General features: G+C 37.3%; 1 protein-coding gene across 5 annotated transcripts in view; it reads left to right on the forward strand.

Annotated features, from left to right (window-relative positions):
- The window catches only part of Ckap5 (cytoskeleton associated protein 5), a 112,254-nt gene that overhangs the window by 71,235 nt on the left and 24,451 nt on the right, over positions 1–16,568 (forward strand). For all 5 annotated transcript variants that reach the window (XM_006984349.4, XM_076569980.1, XM_076569982.1 and 2 more), the window contains exons 21-28: positions 1,750–1,889; positions 2,377–2,551; positions 3,583–3,696; positions 5,450–5,578; positions 6,418–6,612; positions 7,057–7,192; positions 11,358–11,446; positions 13,344–13,469. In XM_006984349.4, the coding sequence (XP_006984411.1) occupies positions 1,750–1,889; positions 2,377–2,551; positions 3,583–3,696; positions 5,450–5,578; positions 6,418–6,612; positions 7,057–7,192; positions 11,358–11,446; positions 13,344–13,469 (1,104 nt within the window). The remainder of the gene's footprint in view (positions 1–1,749; positions 1,890–2,376; positions 2,552–3,582; positions 3,697–5,449; positions 5,579–6,417; positions 6,613–7,056; positions 7,193–11,357; positions 11,447–13,343; positions 13,470–16,568) is intronic.

Here is a 16,568-nt window from a genome sequence, read left to right on the forward strand (position 1 = left end):
GGGGGGGGGGGGAGGGCGCGCGGATGACAAAACAGAGCCTAAAGAGGTAACTACTAGCTAAGAGCTCTACCAGAGGACCCAAGTTAATTTCTTTTTGTTGTTGTTTTTTGTTTGTTTGATTTGTTTGTTCTTTTTGTTTTGATTTCTTTTGTTTTTTTTTTGTTGTTGTTGTTGCTGTTGTTGTTGTTTTCTCGAGACAGGGTTTCTCTGTGTAGTTTTGGTGCCTGTCCTGGATCTCTGTCTATAGACCAGGCTGGCCTCGAACTCACAGAGATCCACCTGGCTCTGCTTCCCAAGTGCTGGGATTAAAAGTGTGCACCACCACCGCCCAGCATTTTTTGTTTGTTTTTTTGTTTTTGTTTTTCTTTTTTCTTTCTTTCTTTCTTTCTTTTTTTTTTTTCCCTCGAGACAGGGTTTCTCTGTGTAGCTTTGGAGCCTGTCCTGGAACTCACTCTGTAGCCCAGGCTGGCCTTGAACTCACAGAGATCCACCTGCCTCTGCCTCCCGAGTGCTGGGATTAAAGGCGGGCACCACCACTGCCCCCAAGTTAATTTCTTAGCAGCACTCATCTTGGATGGCTCACAACTACCTGTAACTCTAGCTCAAGGATATTCATTGCCTTCTGGTCCCTGTAAGTACCTGCATTCATGTGTGCACACCACAAAGACACATACATATAATTAAAGATAAATCTTTAAAAGATAAATAAATAAAGGCAGAATTACTATATTTTTAAACCTTTGCAATAAAGAGCACATATGTGTTTGGTTTTATGTACATAAAGTATTCCTGGGAAAATTCATAAGAAATTGAAATTGACTTTGTGAGGAAGAAAAACTGAGTGATTATGGTTTAGAATGAGTGTTTTTTTTTTCTTTCTATACATTGGCAATGTCAGACATCGTAGTTCTGCTACCTATTTTTAAAAACACATTAAATTTTAAAAAAATAGGGTAGCCCTAGTTGGTCAGGAAATTGCTGTATAGACTAGGCTGGCCTCAAATTTGTGTAGCCCTCCTGACTCTGTGTCTTGAATGCTGGGATTATAGGCATATACTATCACATTTGACCAAAATGCAACTTTAATATATTCTTTTTTTAATTAAAAATGCAACAACAACAACAAAAAAAAAACAACAACAAATAACCTAGGTTTTCTTGAGTAGCTTTCTGACTGAATATGCTAAGTGTTCACAGCTTACTTTCTTTTGTTTTGGGAGATACAAGTCAAAAGACAACTTTGTGATTGAGAAGTCAAGTTCTAATAGTTTTCCATAAAAATAATTAGCTATTTTGTCTCAAAATTAGAATCTAGCTAGCAAAGTATGTTTTACAATATTATATTTAAATATTTTATGAGTTAGGAATGAAGTCTAGTGGTTGAACAGTTACTAGCATTCATAAGGTCCTGGATTCTATCCCCAGCATAGCCATAAAACAAAAACAAGTAGTATGAAAGAATGAAAACTTTTTTTAAAGATTTTATTTATTTATTTTATGTATATGAGTACTCTCTCTGCATATATGCCTTTATTCTAGAACAAGATATCAGATCCCACTGTAGACAGTTATGAGCTGCCATGTGGTTGCTGGGAATTGAAATCAGGATTTCTGGAAGAGCAGCCAGTGCTCTTAGCTGCTGAGCCATCTCTTCACCCTGAGAATGAGAAAATTTGACATAGGCACCTTCTCTAGTCTATTTGCTGTCATTCTTCTTCAAGTTCATTGGTTTTATTCATTTGTGTGTAGATGCAGGGACAAAGCCCACCCACTCCAACCAGAGGAATTTCCAAGCACAGCACAAGTGGTACAGATGAAGGAGAAGAAGGAGAAGAACCAGATGATGGGGGCAATGATGTTGTTGATCTTTTGCCACGGATAGAGATCAGGTAGGTTTACCCTAAGAAATTATTTTATTCTTTATACTGTTTTGGTGTTTCGGTTCAGGTTTTTGTTTGTTTTTTTTCTTTATTGTTTTTTGTTTTCAAGACAGGGTCTTGCTGTCTAGCTCTCTTATGTAGACCTCATATGTAAACTCACTCTGTAGACCAGGCTGGCCTCAAACTCAAGAGATCCTCCTGCCTTTGCCTCCAGAGTGCTGGGATTCAAACTGTGTAAGTTAGTGCCACCAGTTTGTTGTTTTACTTTGTTTTGGCTTTTTTTTTTTTTTTTTTTTAAGACAAGGTTTCACTGTACAAGAGCCTTGACCCCACTGTTTTCCTGCCTTAGCTTCCTAATAACTAATATTGTACTAGGGCACTAGTATATCCAGATTCATCATACTAAAATCTTAACCTTTTTTTAATTTGTAAAGGGAGGTTTGGTGACATTATCTTTTAGGAGTCTAGAATTAAAATTATGCCTTCTGTTTTTCAGTGACAAAATTACTTCTGAGTTGGTGTCTAAAATTGGTGACAAGAATTGGAAGATCAGGAAAGAAGGCCTAGATGAAGTGGCAGGTATTATCAATGAAGCAAAATTTATCCAACCAAATATAGGTGAACTTCCAACTGCCTTGAAGGGTCGACTCAATGATTCAAATAAAATCTTGGTACGTGGACCATGTGCCTTTCTCTTTCTTCCCCTCCCCTACTGCTATAGAAGGTTAATTTTCATTGTGGCTTTTACTAGCAAATATGAGTGGTCATGTTATTTGCTTTGATCTACAAAAAGATTCCTTGTATTTCTTAAATGTGTCTCAAGATATACAAATTTACTAATTAAATTCTCTTAAATATTAGAGTCCAATACTAAATAACTTTGTATGGAAATATTTTAATTTTAATATATGTAATTATGCCTAGTCACACATTTTTTTGTTGATATTTTAAGATCGAGATCCACTATGTAGTCCAGGCTGGCCTTGAACTCACTGTGTCTCCCAGGCTACTCTCAAACCAAGCAATTCTCCTGTATCATGCCTTCCCAGTACTGGGATGATAGACATGCATCACCATGATTTGTTTAATTTCTAATTTTTTTAAAAAAAGCATTTATTTGTGTTTATTTGAATGAAAGAGGATATATATAAAGGTCAGAGAACAGCTTGCAGGTATCGGTTCTCTCCTTCCATGACACCAAGGCTCAGACTGAACTCAGATTGTCAGCCTTGATGGCAGGTACCTTTACCCACCATTCCATCGTGTTTGCCCTAATTTCTATATTTTCAATTTTTTTTATTTCAATATCTTTTAAACTATAGAATAAAATTCTAGTACTGTAGTTTTCTGAAATTTTAATTTTTTGCCAAGCATGATAGAGCATTCCTTTAGTCCCAGCACTCAAGAGACAGACACAGGTAGATCTCTGAGTTCCAGGCTACCTTGGCTAGCCAGGGGTACATAGTGAGACTCTATTTAAAAAAGAAAAAAAAAAAAAATTATGTGTATATGTGTTTTGAGTGTATATTTGTGCATACAAGTGTGATGCCCAATAACAGACTAAAAATTACTCATAAACCAGTTAGATTTGTGCTACAATAAGTAGTCCAGATGCCTGTAATATTGATCACATCACAGCATTTGTAAAACTTTAAGTGAGTTTGATTACAGTTTGAACCTGTGTTGGCTCTTTGTACTTCAGGTGCAGCAGACATTGACTATCCTTCAGCAGCTGGCAGTAGCCATGGGCCCGAACATCAAGCAGCACGTAAAGAACTTAGGCATCCCTGTCATTACCGTCCTTGGTGATAGCAAGGTAAATCTCTTTCTGTCATCCTTCCATTCTGTAATAAACCAGCCACATTCTTGAGATAATTCTCTCATTTAGAGGACATGTAATTGTTTAAAAATTTAAAAAGATGATAATATTAGAAGAAAAACAGTAAACATGCTTACCTTCCAGGCAGAGTTTATGTGATGACAAGATGTATCATTATTTAGGTTTGTGATCCTTAAATAGTTACGTCCTTTAGGTTTAGTTTTTTATGAAATTGCTTTCCTATAGAATTGAAATACATTTTAGTAATTGATGTTTGATTAATTAGTTGAAACATTTTTATTAAAATACATTGTGACATGCCTGTTTTATATAGTATACATTCAATATATAATTGCTATTTATGATTATGACATTATTAAGGTTTTGTTTGGGGTATTTTTGTTTTATTTTGTATTTTTGTTCTTGAGACAGGGTCTCTTTATGTATTGCTGGCTGTCCTAGAACTCTCTATGTAGACCAGGTTCACCTCAAACTCAGAGAGTTCCCTGCCTCTGTTTCCCAAGTGCTGGGATTAAAGGTGTGTACCACCACACCTGGCTTAAAGTTTTGATATAATGAATAAGTATTTGAATTTTGGATCTTGAAGTAATTTTCTATGTCCTTCCTACCCCTGAACTACTTACTACAGTATGCACTTTCTAGTATTACAGTAAGCTGGTTATAATTCCACAGTATTAGAAGTCATTGAAGTATCGTTGAAGGCTGCAATTGGTTTTTTGTTTTGGAGGTTTTTTTAACCCTAGGATAAATATTTTAATGTCCCTTTACTTTTGTGTAATTCATTTAATTTGAGAAATTGGATTTTTTTTTCTTTTTGGTTTTTCGAGACAGGTTTTCTCTGTGTAGCTTTGCGCCTTTCCTGGGACTCACTTGGTAGCCCAGGCTGGCCTTGAACTCACAGAGATCCGCCTGGCTCTGCCTCCCCCTGGCTCTGCCTCCCAAGCGCGCTGGGATTAAAGGCATGCGCCACCACGGCCAGGCAGAGAAATTGGATTTTTTTTTTTTTTTTCAGTTTGTAAATCTATTCTATGATTGCAAGTCAATATTAAAACATAAATATTCAAATTGTTATTAATTTTTTCTTCTTTTGACTTTTTCAAGACAGGGTTTCTTTCCATAGTTTTGGTGTCTGTCCTGTATCTCCTCTGTAGACCAGACTGGCCTTGAACTCACAGGCATCCACCCGGCTCTTCCTCCTGAGTGCTGGGATTAAAGGGATGCGCCACCACGGCTGAGCTTGTTAGCCTAATTCTTAACAATTTGAAGTCTCTTACATAGAATTCCATTCTTTAGCAGATAGGATGTAATAGCTCCCATAGATTCAGGAAGCAAAATAGGTTTATTATTCTTCCATAATATTATTTTGCCCAGCTTAGCTGGGTGCTGGTGCTGTGTGCCTTTAATCCCAGCACCCTGGTGGCAGAGGCAGGCCTTGTCTACAGAGTGAGTTCCAGGACAGCCAAAGCTACACAGAATAACCCCTGTCTCAGAAAACCAAAAAGAGAAAAAATTTTTTTGCTCAGATTATTATTCTGCCTAACAGAATGTAGGATGTTTTTCTTCCAATTTTGTGTTTTATATTTCCGAAGTCTTCAGTACAACCACAGCACTAGTTTCTGTTTCAGAAAAGATGGTTCAAGTATGTACATGATGGGACCTTAGAAAACATTGTTCAGTCCTCTTTCCAAACTATACTTGTTAATTTTTGTCAATTCTGTTCTCACTTCAGAACAATGTTCGAGCTGCTGCCCTAGCAACTGTGAATGCCTGGGCAGAACAGACTGGCATGAAGGAATGGCTGGAGGGAGAAGATCTTTCTGAAGAACTCAAAAAAGAAAATCCCTTCTTGAGGCAAGAGGTTAGTACCATAAGTAAACCATAAGTATTTTACTCATACCTTTTACCTCCTTAGATGGTCTCCACAATAACTGTGTATTCATGGTTAAACCTGTTTTGGGGGAGCGGGGAGTTTAAGACAGGGTCTCTCTATGTAGCCCTAGCTGTCCTGGAACTATGTAGACCAGTCTAGCCTTGAACTCAAGAGTTCTGCCTGCCTCTGCCCTGCTGGTATTAAAGTTATGTGCCACCATGCCCAGTTTAACAAACTTTATTTTAAAGCCAAGAATGGTGGGTTACTCCTGTAGTCCTGGTACTTAAGAGGCTAAGGCAAGGTGATCAGCACAGATTTGAGGCCAGATTGTTCTACATAATGAATTCCAGACTAACATGGACTACTGTATGAGAACCTGTCTCCAGGGGAGAAAAAAAAAAAAAAACTGAAGCATAAACTTATTATCAAAGTAAATAAAGGCGATAACCAAATTCCTAGAGCTTTCTGTGTTTGTTTTATTTTTTAATTTATTTTCCTTGTATGTATGTGCACATGTGGAGGCCAGCAGTCACTCTCCCATCTTTTTTTTTCCCCACCAGGAGGCAGGAATTGTGATTGGGTCTGTCTTTGTAGTCTTGGTTGTCCTGGAGCTAGATGTGTAGACCAGGCTGACCCCAAACTCAACAGAGATCCACCAGCTCCTGCCTCCTAAGTGCTAGGATTAAAGGCTTGTTCTATCCCTAATACTGAAGAAAAAATAATTCAGTGTCTGAAACTAATAAAAAAAAACCATTAAGCCTGACAATAATAGTAATTATTCACTTACAGTGTTTGACTAGTTTTTTTTTTTTTTTCTCTTTTGGCAGCTTCTGGGCTGGCTGGCTGAGAAACTACCTACCCTTCGTTCCACTCCAACAGACCTTATCCTCTGTGTTCCTCATCTGTACTCTTGTCTGGAAGATCGAAATGGAGATGTACGAAAGAAGGCCCAAGATGCTTTGCCATTCTTTATGATGCATTTAGGATATGAAAAAATGGCCAAGGCTACTGGGAAACTAAAGGTACTAGTTCTTGTGGCTAACAGTGTTAAAGCTATTAGGAAAATATTAAACATTAATTTAAATAAGCAGAAGATCATACCACCTACTGGCCTCAAACTCACAGAGATCTCTGCCTGTCTCTGCCTCCGGAGTGCTTGGATTAAAGGCATGCGCCACCACTGCTCAGCTTCAATCTGAAATTCTAGTGAGAGCCAAAACAAAATTTCTAGCAGTGTAGCTCTGAAGAGTCTGGTGACTTACAGGAGTGCAAATTATTACCTTATAGAATGGTAGTTCCTCGAATGTGACTTCATAATATGTGCTGCTTTTGTGCTTTATGCTGACTCCTTTACTTCATTGGTAAATAAAAAGCAGGAGCTCAGCCGATTATTTGGCAATAGACCTGTAAGTAATCTCAGTATGAATGCATCGTCATGTCAACTTTGTTTTGCTTTGTCTTTCTAGCCAACTTCTAAAGATCAAGTACTGTCCATGCTAGAAAAGGCCAAAGCTAACATGCCATCCAAGCCTGCTGCACCTGCTAAGACAATGTCCAAACCAGTGGGAGGGTCAGCTCCAACCAAATTCCAGCCTACACCAGGTAATAACTTTGAAAATGACTTGAAGGAAATCAAAACACAGGTAGCCTGTTAATCTTTGCATTTCATTTCCTCACCTCTTTCTGCAGACGTTTCTCAAGTACTTATGTGAGAATCTGTGCTAAAGGTGTGATGATTATTTTCTATGCCATAAAGACATTTTGGTATAGTAGTTCAAATACTGCTCTCAAGAATTATTCCACTGCTATTTTCTGTCATTGGAATTCTAGTCAGGAGTTGGGAACATCTAGCTTAATCTACTTTAACAGCAGAAAACTGGGGAGGTTAGTGATTTTCACAAGGTCATATAGCCAGTACTTGAATCAGCTTGAAATTCTGCTTAGTCACACGTGATTGCAGGACACTTCACTGTCAGGGATTGAACCTAGGGCTCATGCTAAACTCTCACTCAACCATTGATCTATATCCTGAATCAAAAATTATCTTAGAATCCTGATTTTTTTGTTTGTTTGTTTGATCGGTCGGTTGGTTGGTTTTATTTTTTTAAGACAGAGTTTCTCTGTGTAGCTTTGGCTGTCTTGAAACTCGATCTGTAGACCAGGCTGGCTCTAAACTCTGCCTCTTGAGTGCTTGGAATAATAATCCTGATATTAAAAGTCAGTAACATAGCTGGTTAATGGTGACATATACGTTTAATCCTAGTACTTGAGAGGCAGAGGCAGGCACATGTATGTGAGTTCAAAGCCAGTGTGGTCTACAGAGCAAGTTCCAGGACAGCCAGGATTACACAGAGAAACCATGTCTTGAAAAACCAAAAAAAAAAAAAAAGTCAATAATATATAACCTGTAACCACTTGATTTCTAGATTTCTTGCTTTAGCAAAATAATTTTCTTCTGCTTAGTGGGATAGAACTTGCTGATGCTATGAAGTCAGAAATTTTACATTATGCAAAACTTGTATCCCAAGTGTATATTCAGGTTTAACATTTATTGGAATCTTGTTTAGAAGATAATTGCAAATTAAATTAAATAAATAAATAAAAATTTAAAGGAAGATTTAAAAAAGAAGATAATTTCAGTGATGACAGTTCCTTCATTTAAAGAAGTATCAATCTCAAAAAAAAGTATTGTGTGTTATTTAGAATGTAGTCTTCAAAATTACAGTTTAAATAGTGTCAAGCTAGAGGCAGACTTGTTTAATTACTTTGGTAACATGCTTTTAAAAAATTTTTTTTCCAAAAGTTATTTGGAAAAAATTTTTTTTGTTTTTTGTTTGTTTGTTTTGAAGCAGGGTACTCTATATAACCCTTGACTGTCCTAAAACTCAGTATGTAAATCAGGCTGACCTAGAACTAAGATCCATCTACGTCTGCCTCCTCAGTACTGGGACTAAAGGTGTGTGCTACTACACACAGAATATTTTTTTTCTGATGTAAAAAGAAAATAGCCACTGTACAATTCCATGTTTTATTTGTTGCCATATGACCAATTGTGGGATATTTATGAAAAAAAGTGTAAATTGAAACTCTGACCTGCACATTAGGATACAAAGAGAATATTGCTAAATAAATTAGAGTCTTGTCTTCTTTGGAAATAGAAAGGGTAGAGCAAACTGTTAAAACAAGGAAAATCATGTAAAAGATAAACACACAAGTATACATATATATTTGAATTCTTGTTTTGTAAACCAGTTTAAATTGGTGTAAATAGAGCATTTTATTTAGTGTTTATTTGAGGTCTTACTTCCAGTTTCATAGTCCTTTTTTTTAATGATTTATTTATTTTTACTTTATGTGCATTGATGTTTTGCTTAAATGTAAGTCTGTGTGAGGGTGCCACATCCCCTGGAACAAGAATTAAAGACAGTTGTGAGCTGCCATGTGGGTCCTGAGAATTGAAACTGGGTTCTCAGAAAGAGCAGCCAATGTTCTTAACCACTGAGCAATCTCTCCAGCCCCTTCAGAGTCTTTTTTTAAAATATATCACTTCCTTTTATTTTTATTAGCATTTTAATTCTACATAGTGAGTTTACTTACTATATTTTCACACAGGTATATAATGTATTTTCATCATCCTTTATTGCTCTCTCTTTTCTACCTTCAATTCCCCATAATCTTTCTCTTCCCAAATAGTCTCCTACTTTTATATTTTCTTGATTTTTTTTTTTTCTTCTTCTTGCAAAATGAGTTTAATTGTAAACAGAAGCATAGACAGCTTACCAGTGGCGACACCACTGGAGAAAAATCTCAATCATTCAATCTATCAGTCAACACCTACTCCACAACCAACATTAACTGCCAATAGATCCTCATAAAAGGGTGAGGCCTTGTAAGCCCCTCCCCCAATAGCAACTTTTAACTGTAAAGCCTCAGGGAAGGAGTGTGCCTTGTGAGCTCATTTCTCATTTATGATATAATGTTGATGGGTCTTTTTGTTTTCTTTTTTAATGTTTTGTTTTTTTATTTAAAATAGGTTCTTGCTATAGAGGAGGCTGGCCTTGAACTCAGAGATCTGCCTGCTTTATAAAGCTCTTGTGCAGGTTATATAGCTACTATGAGTTCACAAGCACAGTGGCCAGGTCATGCCCAGGAAACAGAATTCCACAACACTCCCATTTCTTCTACCTCTTACATTTTTCCATCCCCATTTCCTCAATTTTTCCTGAGCCTCTGGGAAGGGGGTTTTGGAGTGGTCATAGAGATTCCCTTTTCGGACTGGGCAGTCAGTAGTCATTACCAACACTTTGACCAGCTGTGAATTTATGTGGTAAACCACTGGTCACTGCAAAAATGTAAATATTTAGAAGGCAATTTGATATATACAACATGTTCATTTATTAAAACAATTATAGCTTCTCAATAGAGCCTATGACCTCTGCAGCTACAGGCTTTTGACCAAATTTACAGTACCAAGCATGAATTTCTTGTTATGGAGAGGGGTTGGCTAGCCCATGTTATTTGTCAGGTCTTTCTAAAGGAATAAAACTGATAGAATGAAATCTATGAATATTTAATACATAATATACACTTGATTTATATATGTACATATATACATATATACTTGATTTATTAGAGTGAATTTACAGGGTGTGGTCCAGGTATTCTAACAATGGAAAAGCCAAAAATCTGGTAGTAGGTCAGTCTAAGAGACTTTATGTTTTAGCAGTCCCGATCTGGTGCTGTAGTCCAAGAGGATTCCTAGAGAGCTACCTGTCTTCAGTCTACATTAAAATGCCAAAGAAGTAGGTTCTAATACCAGCAAAGAAATTTCTCAGCAACAAGATAGATGAACTTTTCCGAGAGAGTGAGGACAAGTAGGTAAAAAGCAAAAGCAAGCTTCCTTCTTCCATGTCCTTTTTATATGGGCTGTTGGCAGAAGGTGTGCCTCACACTTAGGTCTAACCCCTCAAAAAATCCTTTGCTGGCATGTCTAGCTGCTAAGATTTAGTTGATTCCAGATATAGTCATATTGACAGCCAAGATAAACCATCACAGCCCTATGACAGTTGCACCACATCTTGCCAGGCCGTGTAGCACACAGGGTCCACAGCTGAGTAAGACTGTTGGTAACTTTGCTAACCCAGCTATCTGCTTAGTAGTGTCTAGCACTGTGAATGCTAGTCAAACAGGGAGGAAGCTTCCAGCTCATCGCTGCCAGTGGGATTTCTTTCTGTCTTACATCTGAATAGTACAGTGTCTTCAGCCATAAGGTCTTACCATCTAATCTAGCTCTTAGGGGCAAGCAAGGCAAATGGCAGTCGCTTGTTTGTTTTGTTTTAGGTTAATAACCATGGCTTATAGGAATAACTTTACTCACCCGAATAAAGTACCTCAGACTTCTGTTATTGTTTGCTTTTGTTTTTAATTTCTTAATTAGTTTACACAATAGCAAGTTTCTTTGTTTTTTCCCCAATATCCTTAGTTTTGATCCCTTCACTTCCTCCTCTCACTGTGTAGATCATATCCTCAAACTTGCAGCAGTCTCCCTGGCTCTCCCTCCCAAGTACTAGAATAACAGGCATGTACCACTCTGCCTAACCTTTAAAGAGAAACTTGAAGAAAAAAAGGACTAGGGGGAAAAAATCTTTAAGTGCCTTATATATTGATACATTTAAGACTGCAGAGTTGGGTTTATTATTATGTGTCTAATGTATCCAGGATAAGTGATATTAATTTAACATAGTATATGCTTTCTTCCCCCTCAAAGCACCTGTTGAAGATTCTGTTTCCAGCACCCTAGAAGCTAAGCCTGATCTGAAAAAGGCTAAAGCTCCAGGAGTTTCTTCCAAAGCAAAGGTGTGTTTACTCTGCATACTTACGTAGTTCTTTTGTCTTGGTTTTACACACTGAGTCACTCAGTTAGCAAAGGTCATAGTATATATGAAAGAACATCACTACTCATAATATGAAATTTAAGTATTTATAGAAGTTTCTGTGTCTTTTGTTTGATTAGTTTCATTTTTTGCTATACTTGACATAAAACTTAGGACTTATAGCTAGAGAAACTCTACTTCTGTGTCTTGAGGTCATGGCTTGTTATTAATCAGATCTCAAAACAGTTATTCTCTTCCCACAAGATGCTGTCATGGAGATCTCTGAATATTTGAACTAGTGAAAAGGAGTCTGACATGGGTAGCACACACATTTAATCCTAGCACTAGGGAGGTAGAGGTAGTCAGATTTCTATGAGTTTGGGGCTAGTCTGATCTACATGGCAAGATCTTGTCTCAAAAATAAAGGAGAAAAACCATATCTGGCAGCTCTGGGAAGAATCAGGACTTTAGGGTGATCTGTATTTGAAGATAATTACCTTCTCTCATGTTCTACCATGCAGGGCTTACATAATTTTTTTTTTTTTTTTATGTATTGCTGTTTTGCTTGCATGTATGTCTCTATGAGGATATCAGAAATCCTGGATCTGGAGTTACAAACAGTTTTGAGCTGCCATGTGGGTCCTGAAAATTGAACGTGGGTTTTCTGGAAGAGCATCCTGTGCTCTTAACTGCTGAGCCATCTCTCCAGCCCCAAATTCTGTAATTTTTTAAAAAGTTTACAAAGCCCTTTCACAAAAATGATCTCTTTTTTTTTTTTTTTTTTTTTTTTTTTGACTGAACAATGTCAGTGTATAGAAAGAAAATCTGGGCAACTAGAAAAATTAAGTTTTGCTGTATTTACAATAATTTCAATAATAAGATTCAAATTTTGCTTTAAGCACATGTAATGTTCATCATTTTTCTTTTATCTGAGAAAAATATTTTAGTCATTATATTTGAAAACTAAGCCAGGCAGTGTTGGCGCACACCTTTAATCCCAGCACTTGGGAGGCAGAGTCAGGTGGATCTCTGAGTATAAGGCCAGCCTAGTCTGCAGAGGTAGTTCCAGGACAGGCTCCAAAGCTACATGGAGAACCCCTGTCTGGGAAAAAAACAAAACAAAACAAAAAAACAAAGTATTTAGAATATTTATAGCAACTTTCTTCAGAAACAGATTTAGTACCTTAGTTTCAGCACTATAGTAGAGATAGATACATTAAAGAAAGATACATAGAGAAAAATAGAACTTTCCTAACTAAGTGATGTGAGCTATACAAGTGCCATTCATTCAAATGGCATTAGTATAAAATATATAAACAATATTGAAGAGCCACGTGGTGGTGGACTCAGGAGGCAGAGACAGACAGATCCCTGAGATTGAGGCCAGCCTGGTCTACAGAGCTAGTTCAGGACACCTGTGGCTACACAGAGAAATCCTCTCTTGAAAAACAAACAAGCAAAAAACAAAAACAACTAAAAGTGTTGAAGATTTCAAGGAAGAAAACTAAAAATTGTCTGTGACCAGACTAATTTGAGTTAATAGCAATTTTTCCAAATGCATATACCTTTCTAGCTCAATAACTTATAAAGACTCACATAATATAATTTAAAACATGTATAGTACACATATGTAATCAAGGTCTAAGGCTGAGAGGGAGGATTGCAAATTGAAGACCAGCCTGGTCTATAGAGCAGGACTCTTGTCCCTTTGACAAGCATATTACATGAAAAATGTAATGTAAGATGACTCCTCCTCTTGTGTCATGTTGGAATATAAAGGAGAATGGTTTCTCGGGTTTCTGTAATGCTCTTTTGATAGGCAGCAGCATGTCTTCATCATAGTGCCTACCTAACTGAGACTCTCTTAACTCTGGTTGTAGAGTGCACAAGGGAAGAAAGTGCCAAGCAAAACCACCTTAAAGGAAGATGACGACAAGTCGGGACCTATTTTTATTGTTGTTCCAAATGGGAAGGAGCAAAGGATGAGAGATGAGAAGGGATTAAAGGTAAGGAAGTGATAAGAATCTTTGAGTTTTTACTTGTTTTTATAATCAAAAAGGTTCTCAGGCAGGGTGGTGATTGCACAAGCCTTTAATCCCAGCACTTGGTAAACAGAGGTGGGCAGAACTCTGTGAGTTCGAGGAAAGCCAGGGCTACACAGAGAAACCCTGTCTCAAAACAAACAAACGAACAAAAATTGTTTGGCTGGAAGAGATGGAATACACTTTTAATCCAAGGAGAGATAGCCAGATCTTTATGAATTTAAATGCAAGCCTTTGTGAGTTTGAGGCTAGCCTGGTCTACATAGCAGGCCAGCCAGGGTATATAGTGAGATGCTATCTTTAAAAATTAAAAAAAAAAAAAGCAGGGTGGTGGTGGTGGTGGTGGTGGTGGTGGTGGTGGTGGTGCACACCTTTAATCTCAGCACTTGGGAGGCTGAGCCAGGCAGATCTCTGTGAGTTTGAGGCTAGCCTGGTCTACAGAGTGAGATCCAGGAAAGGCACCAAAACTACACAGAGAAACCCTGCCTCAAAAAACCAAAAACCAAAACAAAACAATAAAATTTAAAAAAAAGGGTAAGGGGGGCAGCTGGATAGGTGGCTCAGAGGTTAAGAGCACTGGCTGCTCTTCCAGAGGACCTGAGTTCAATTCCCAGCACCCACATGGCAGCTCACAACAGTCTGTAACTCCAGTTCCAGGGATCTGACACCATCACATCAATGACATAAAATAAAGTTAAATAAATTATAAAAAAGCAAAAGGAAAGAAAAGTAGTTTTTTTTTTTTACCCCTCAATATGGGCTTGGTAGCACATGCCTATAACCCCAACACTGGAGAGGCTGAAGCGGCAAGATTGTAAAGTTCAAGACCTAAAGTTACTTAGCAAGAGCTTATCTCAAAACAAAACAAAAAATGTTTAGTTTGAAATTCAAATTGCAGCTAATAATTGATTATTTTCTTTATAAATTATCATATTCTTTCTTTAGGATTACTTTAAAAGAAAAGTAATTCTTGTTGTTGTTTTTGTTGTTGTTAATAATGTTTTATTTTTGGTTTTTTTTTTTCTTTGTTTGTTTTTGTTCTTTTTTTCTACCCAAGGTCTCTCTGTACCACTAGCTTTCGGGTACTCACTATGTAGACCAAGCTGGCCTTAAACTCACAGAGATCCGCCTTCCTCTGCCTCCCCAGTGTCTGGAGTAAAGGTGTACACCAACACCACCCAGCAAGAAATTAATTCCTTCAAAGAGAATTAAAGAACAGAGACTGTTGCTCCTCTAAATAGAAAGGTGATTTAGTAGTCTTTTAATACTTTATAAACATAAAAAAATTAGTATTCATTGATTATCATCAACTGTACATACTAGTGGACTGTTATTTTAATCTTTGTAATGTACGAAATGCAGATTTGGTAACAACCATATATGTAGCTTATTCAGCTGTTTTTGAGGGGTAGAAATAGAGTTGAGTGATGAAGCACTTCCCTAGTATGTACAATGCCCTAGTAGACATTTTATTTATTTTCAGACAAATTCTTACTATGTAACCCTAATTGGCCTGGAACTAGCTATGTACATCAAGCTAGCTCTGTCTACAGCCTTCTACCACCACATGTAGCCAGCATGGCAAAAATTTATTTATTTATTTATTTATTTATTTATTTATTTTTATTTATTTTCATTTTTTTTTTCTATTATCAGCTTGATACAGTATAAATTCTTATCCTAATAGTGAAATGTTTCACTGAGGCTTGCCCAGTAATTGAGTAAAACCAAAACTTATTATAAGCCACAGTCTTCCTAGGGTCCCTCCTGCTAGGTAGCCTCCCTGGATCTGTGGGTTGCAGTCTGATTGTTCTTTGCTTTACATCTAGTATCCACTTATGAGTGGGTACATACCATGTTTGTCCTTCTGGGTTTGGGTTACCTCACTCAGGATGATATTTTCTAGTTCCATCCATTTTCCTGCAAATTTCATCATGTCATTGTTTTTCTCTGCTGAGTAGTACTCCATTGTGTATATGTACCACATTTTCTTAATCCATTCTTCACTTGACGGGCATCTAGGTTGTTTCCAGGTTCTGGCTATTACAAATAGTGCTGCTATGAACATAGTTGAGCGTGTGTGGTTGTGGTATGATTGAGCATTCCTTGGGTATATGCCCAAGAGTGGTATGGCTGGGTCTTGAGGTAGATTGATTCCCAATTTTCTGAGAAACCACCACACTGATTTATGTACATCAAGCTAGATCTGTCTACCTGCCCTTCTACCACCACACCTAGCCAGTATGGCAAAAATTTTAAAAATCACTTTTTTTTGTTTTTTGTTTTGTTTGAGATAGGGTCTCACTGTATAGCTCTGGCTGTTCTGGAACTGACTCTCTAGACCAGGCTGACCTTGAACTTACAGAGTTCCACCTGCCTCTGCCTCCTCAGTGCTGAGATTAAAGTTGTTTGCCACCACGCATGTAGGAGTCACTTCTTTCTTCCCACCATATGTGTCCCAAAGATTCAAGTCATTGGATCTGAAGGCAAGCACATTTACCCGCTAATCATCTTGCTGGCCCTAAACAGGTTTCTTCTTAAAATTGTTGTCTGTCTGTCTGTCTGTCTATTTATATTGGTTCTTTGAAAATTTCATGCAATTTATTTTGATCTTATCTACTCCTTCATCCTTTAATCCCATCAGGTAGATCTTGAGTTCCAGAGCCATCAGGTCTACATAGAGAGATCCTGTCTCAAAAACAAACAAAAATTACTTATTTATTGGGGCGGGGGTGCATGCATTTACATGTACACATTTGCTCATGCACACACATATTTTGATTACTTCTAATCTTTTTATTGCAAACTACTGTCATAAGCATGTATCAGAGGCTGAAGAGATTGCTTAGTAGTTTAAGAGCACAAACTACTCTTGTACAGGACGCAAGTTTGATATCTAGCACTGTGTCAGGTGAATGACAAACATCTGTAATTCCAGCTCCATGGTATCTGATGTCTCTACCTCCATGGACACCTACATATACACACACAGAGATATACATACATGTAATTTTAAATAATCAAATCAAGTTTTTAAAAAAAACATGTTTGAATGCAGGTCTT

Source organism: Peromyscus maniculatus, chromosome 4 (genome assembly GCF_049852395.1).
Source record: "Peromyscus maniculatus bairdii isolate BWxNUB_F1_BW_parent chromosome 4, HU_Pman_BW_mat_3.1, whole genome shotgun sequence".
Lineage (NCBI taxonomy): Eukaryota > Metazoa > Chordata > Mammalia > Rodentia > Cricetidae > Peromyscus > Peromyscus maniculatus.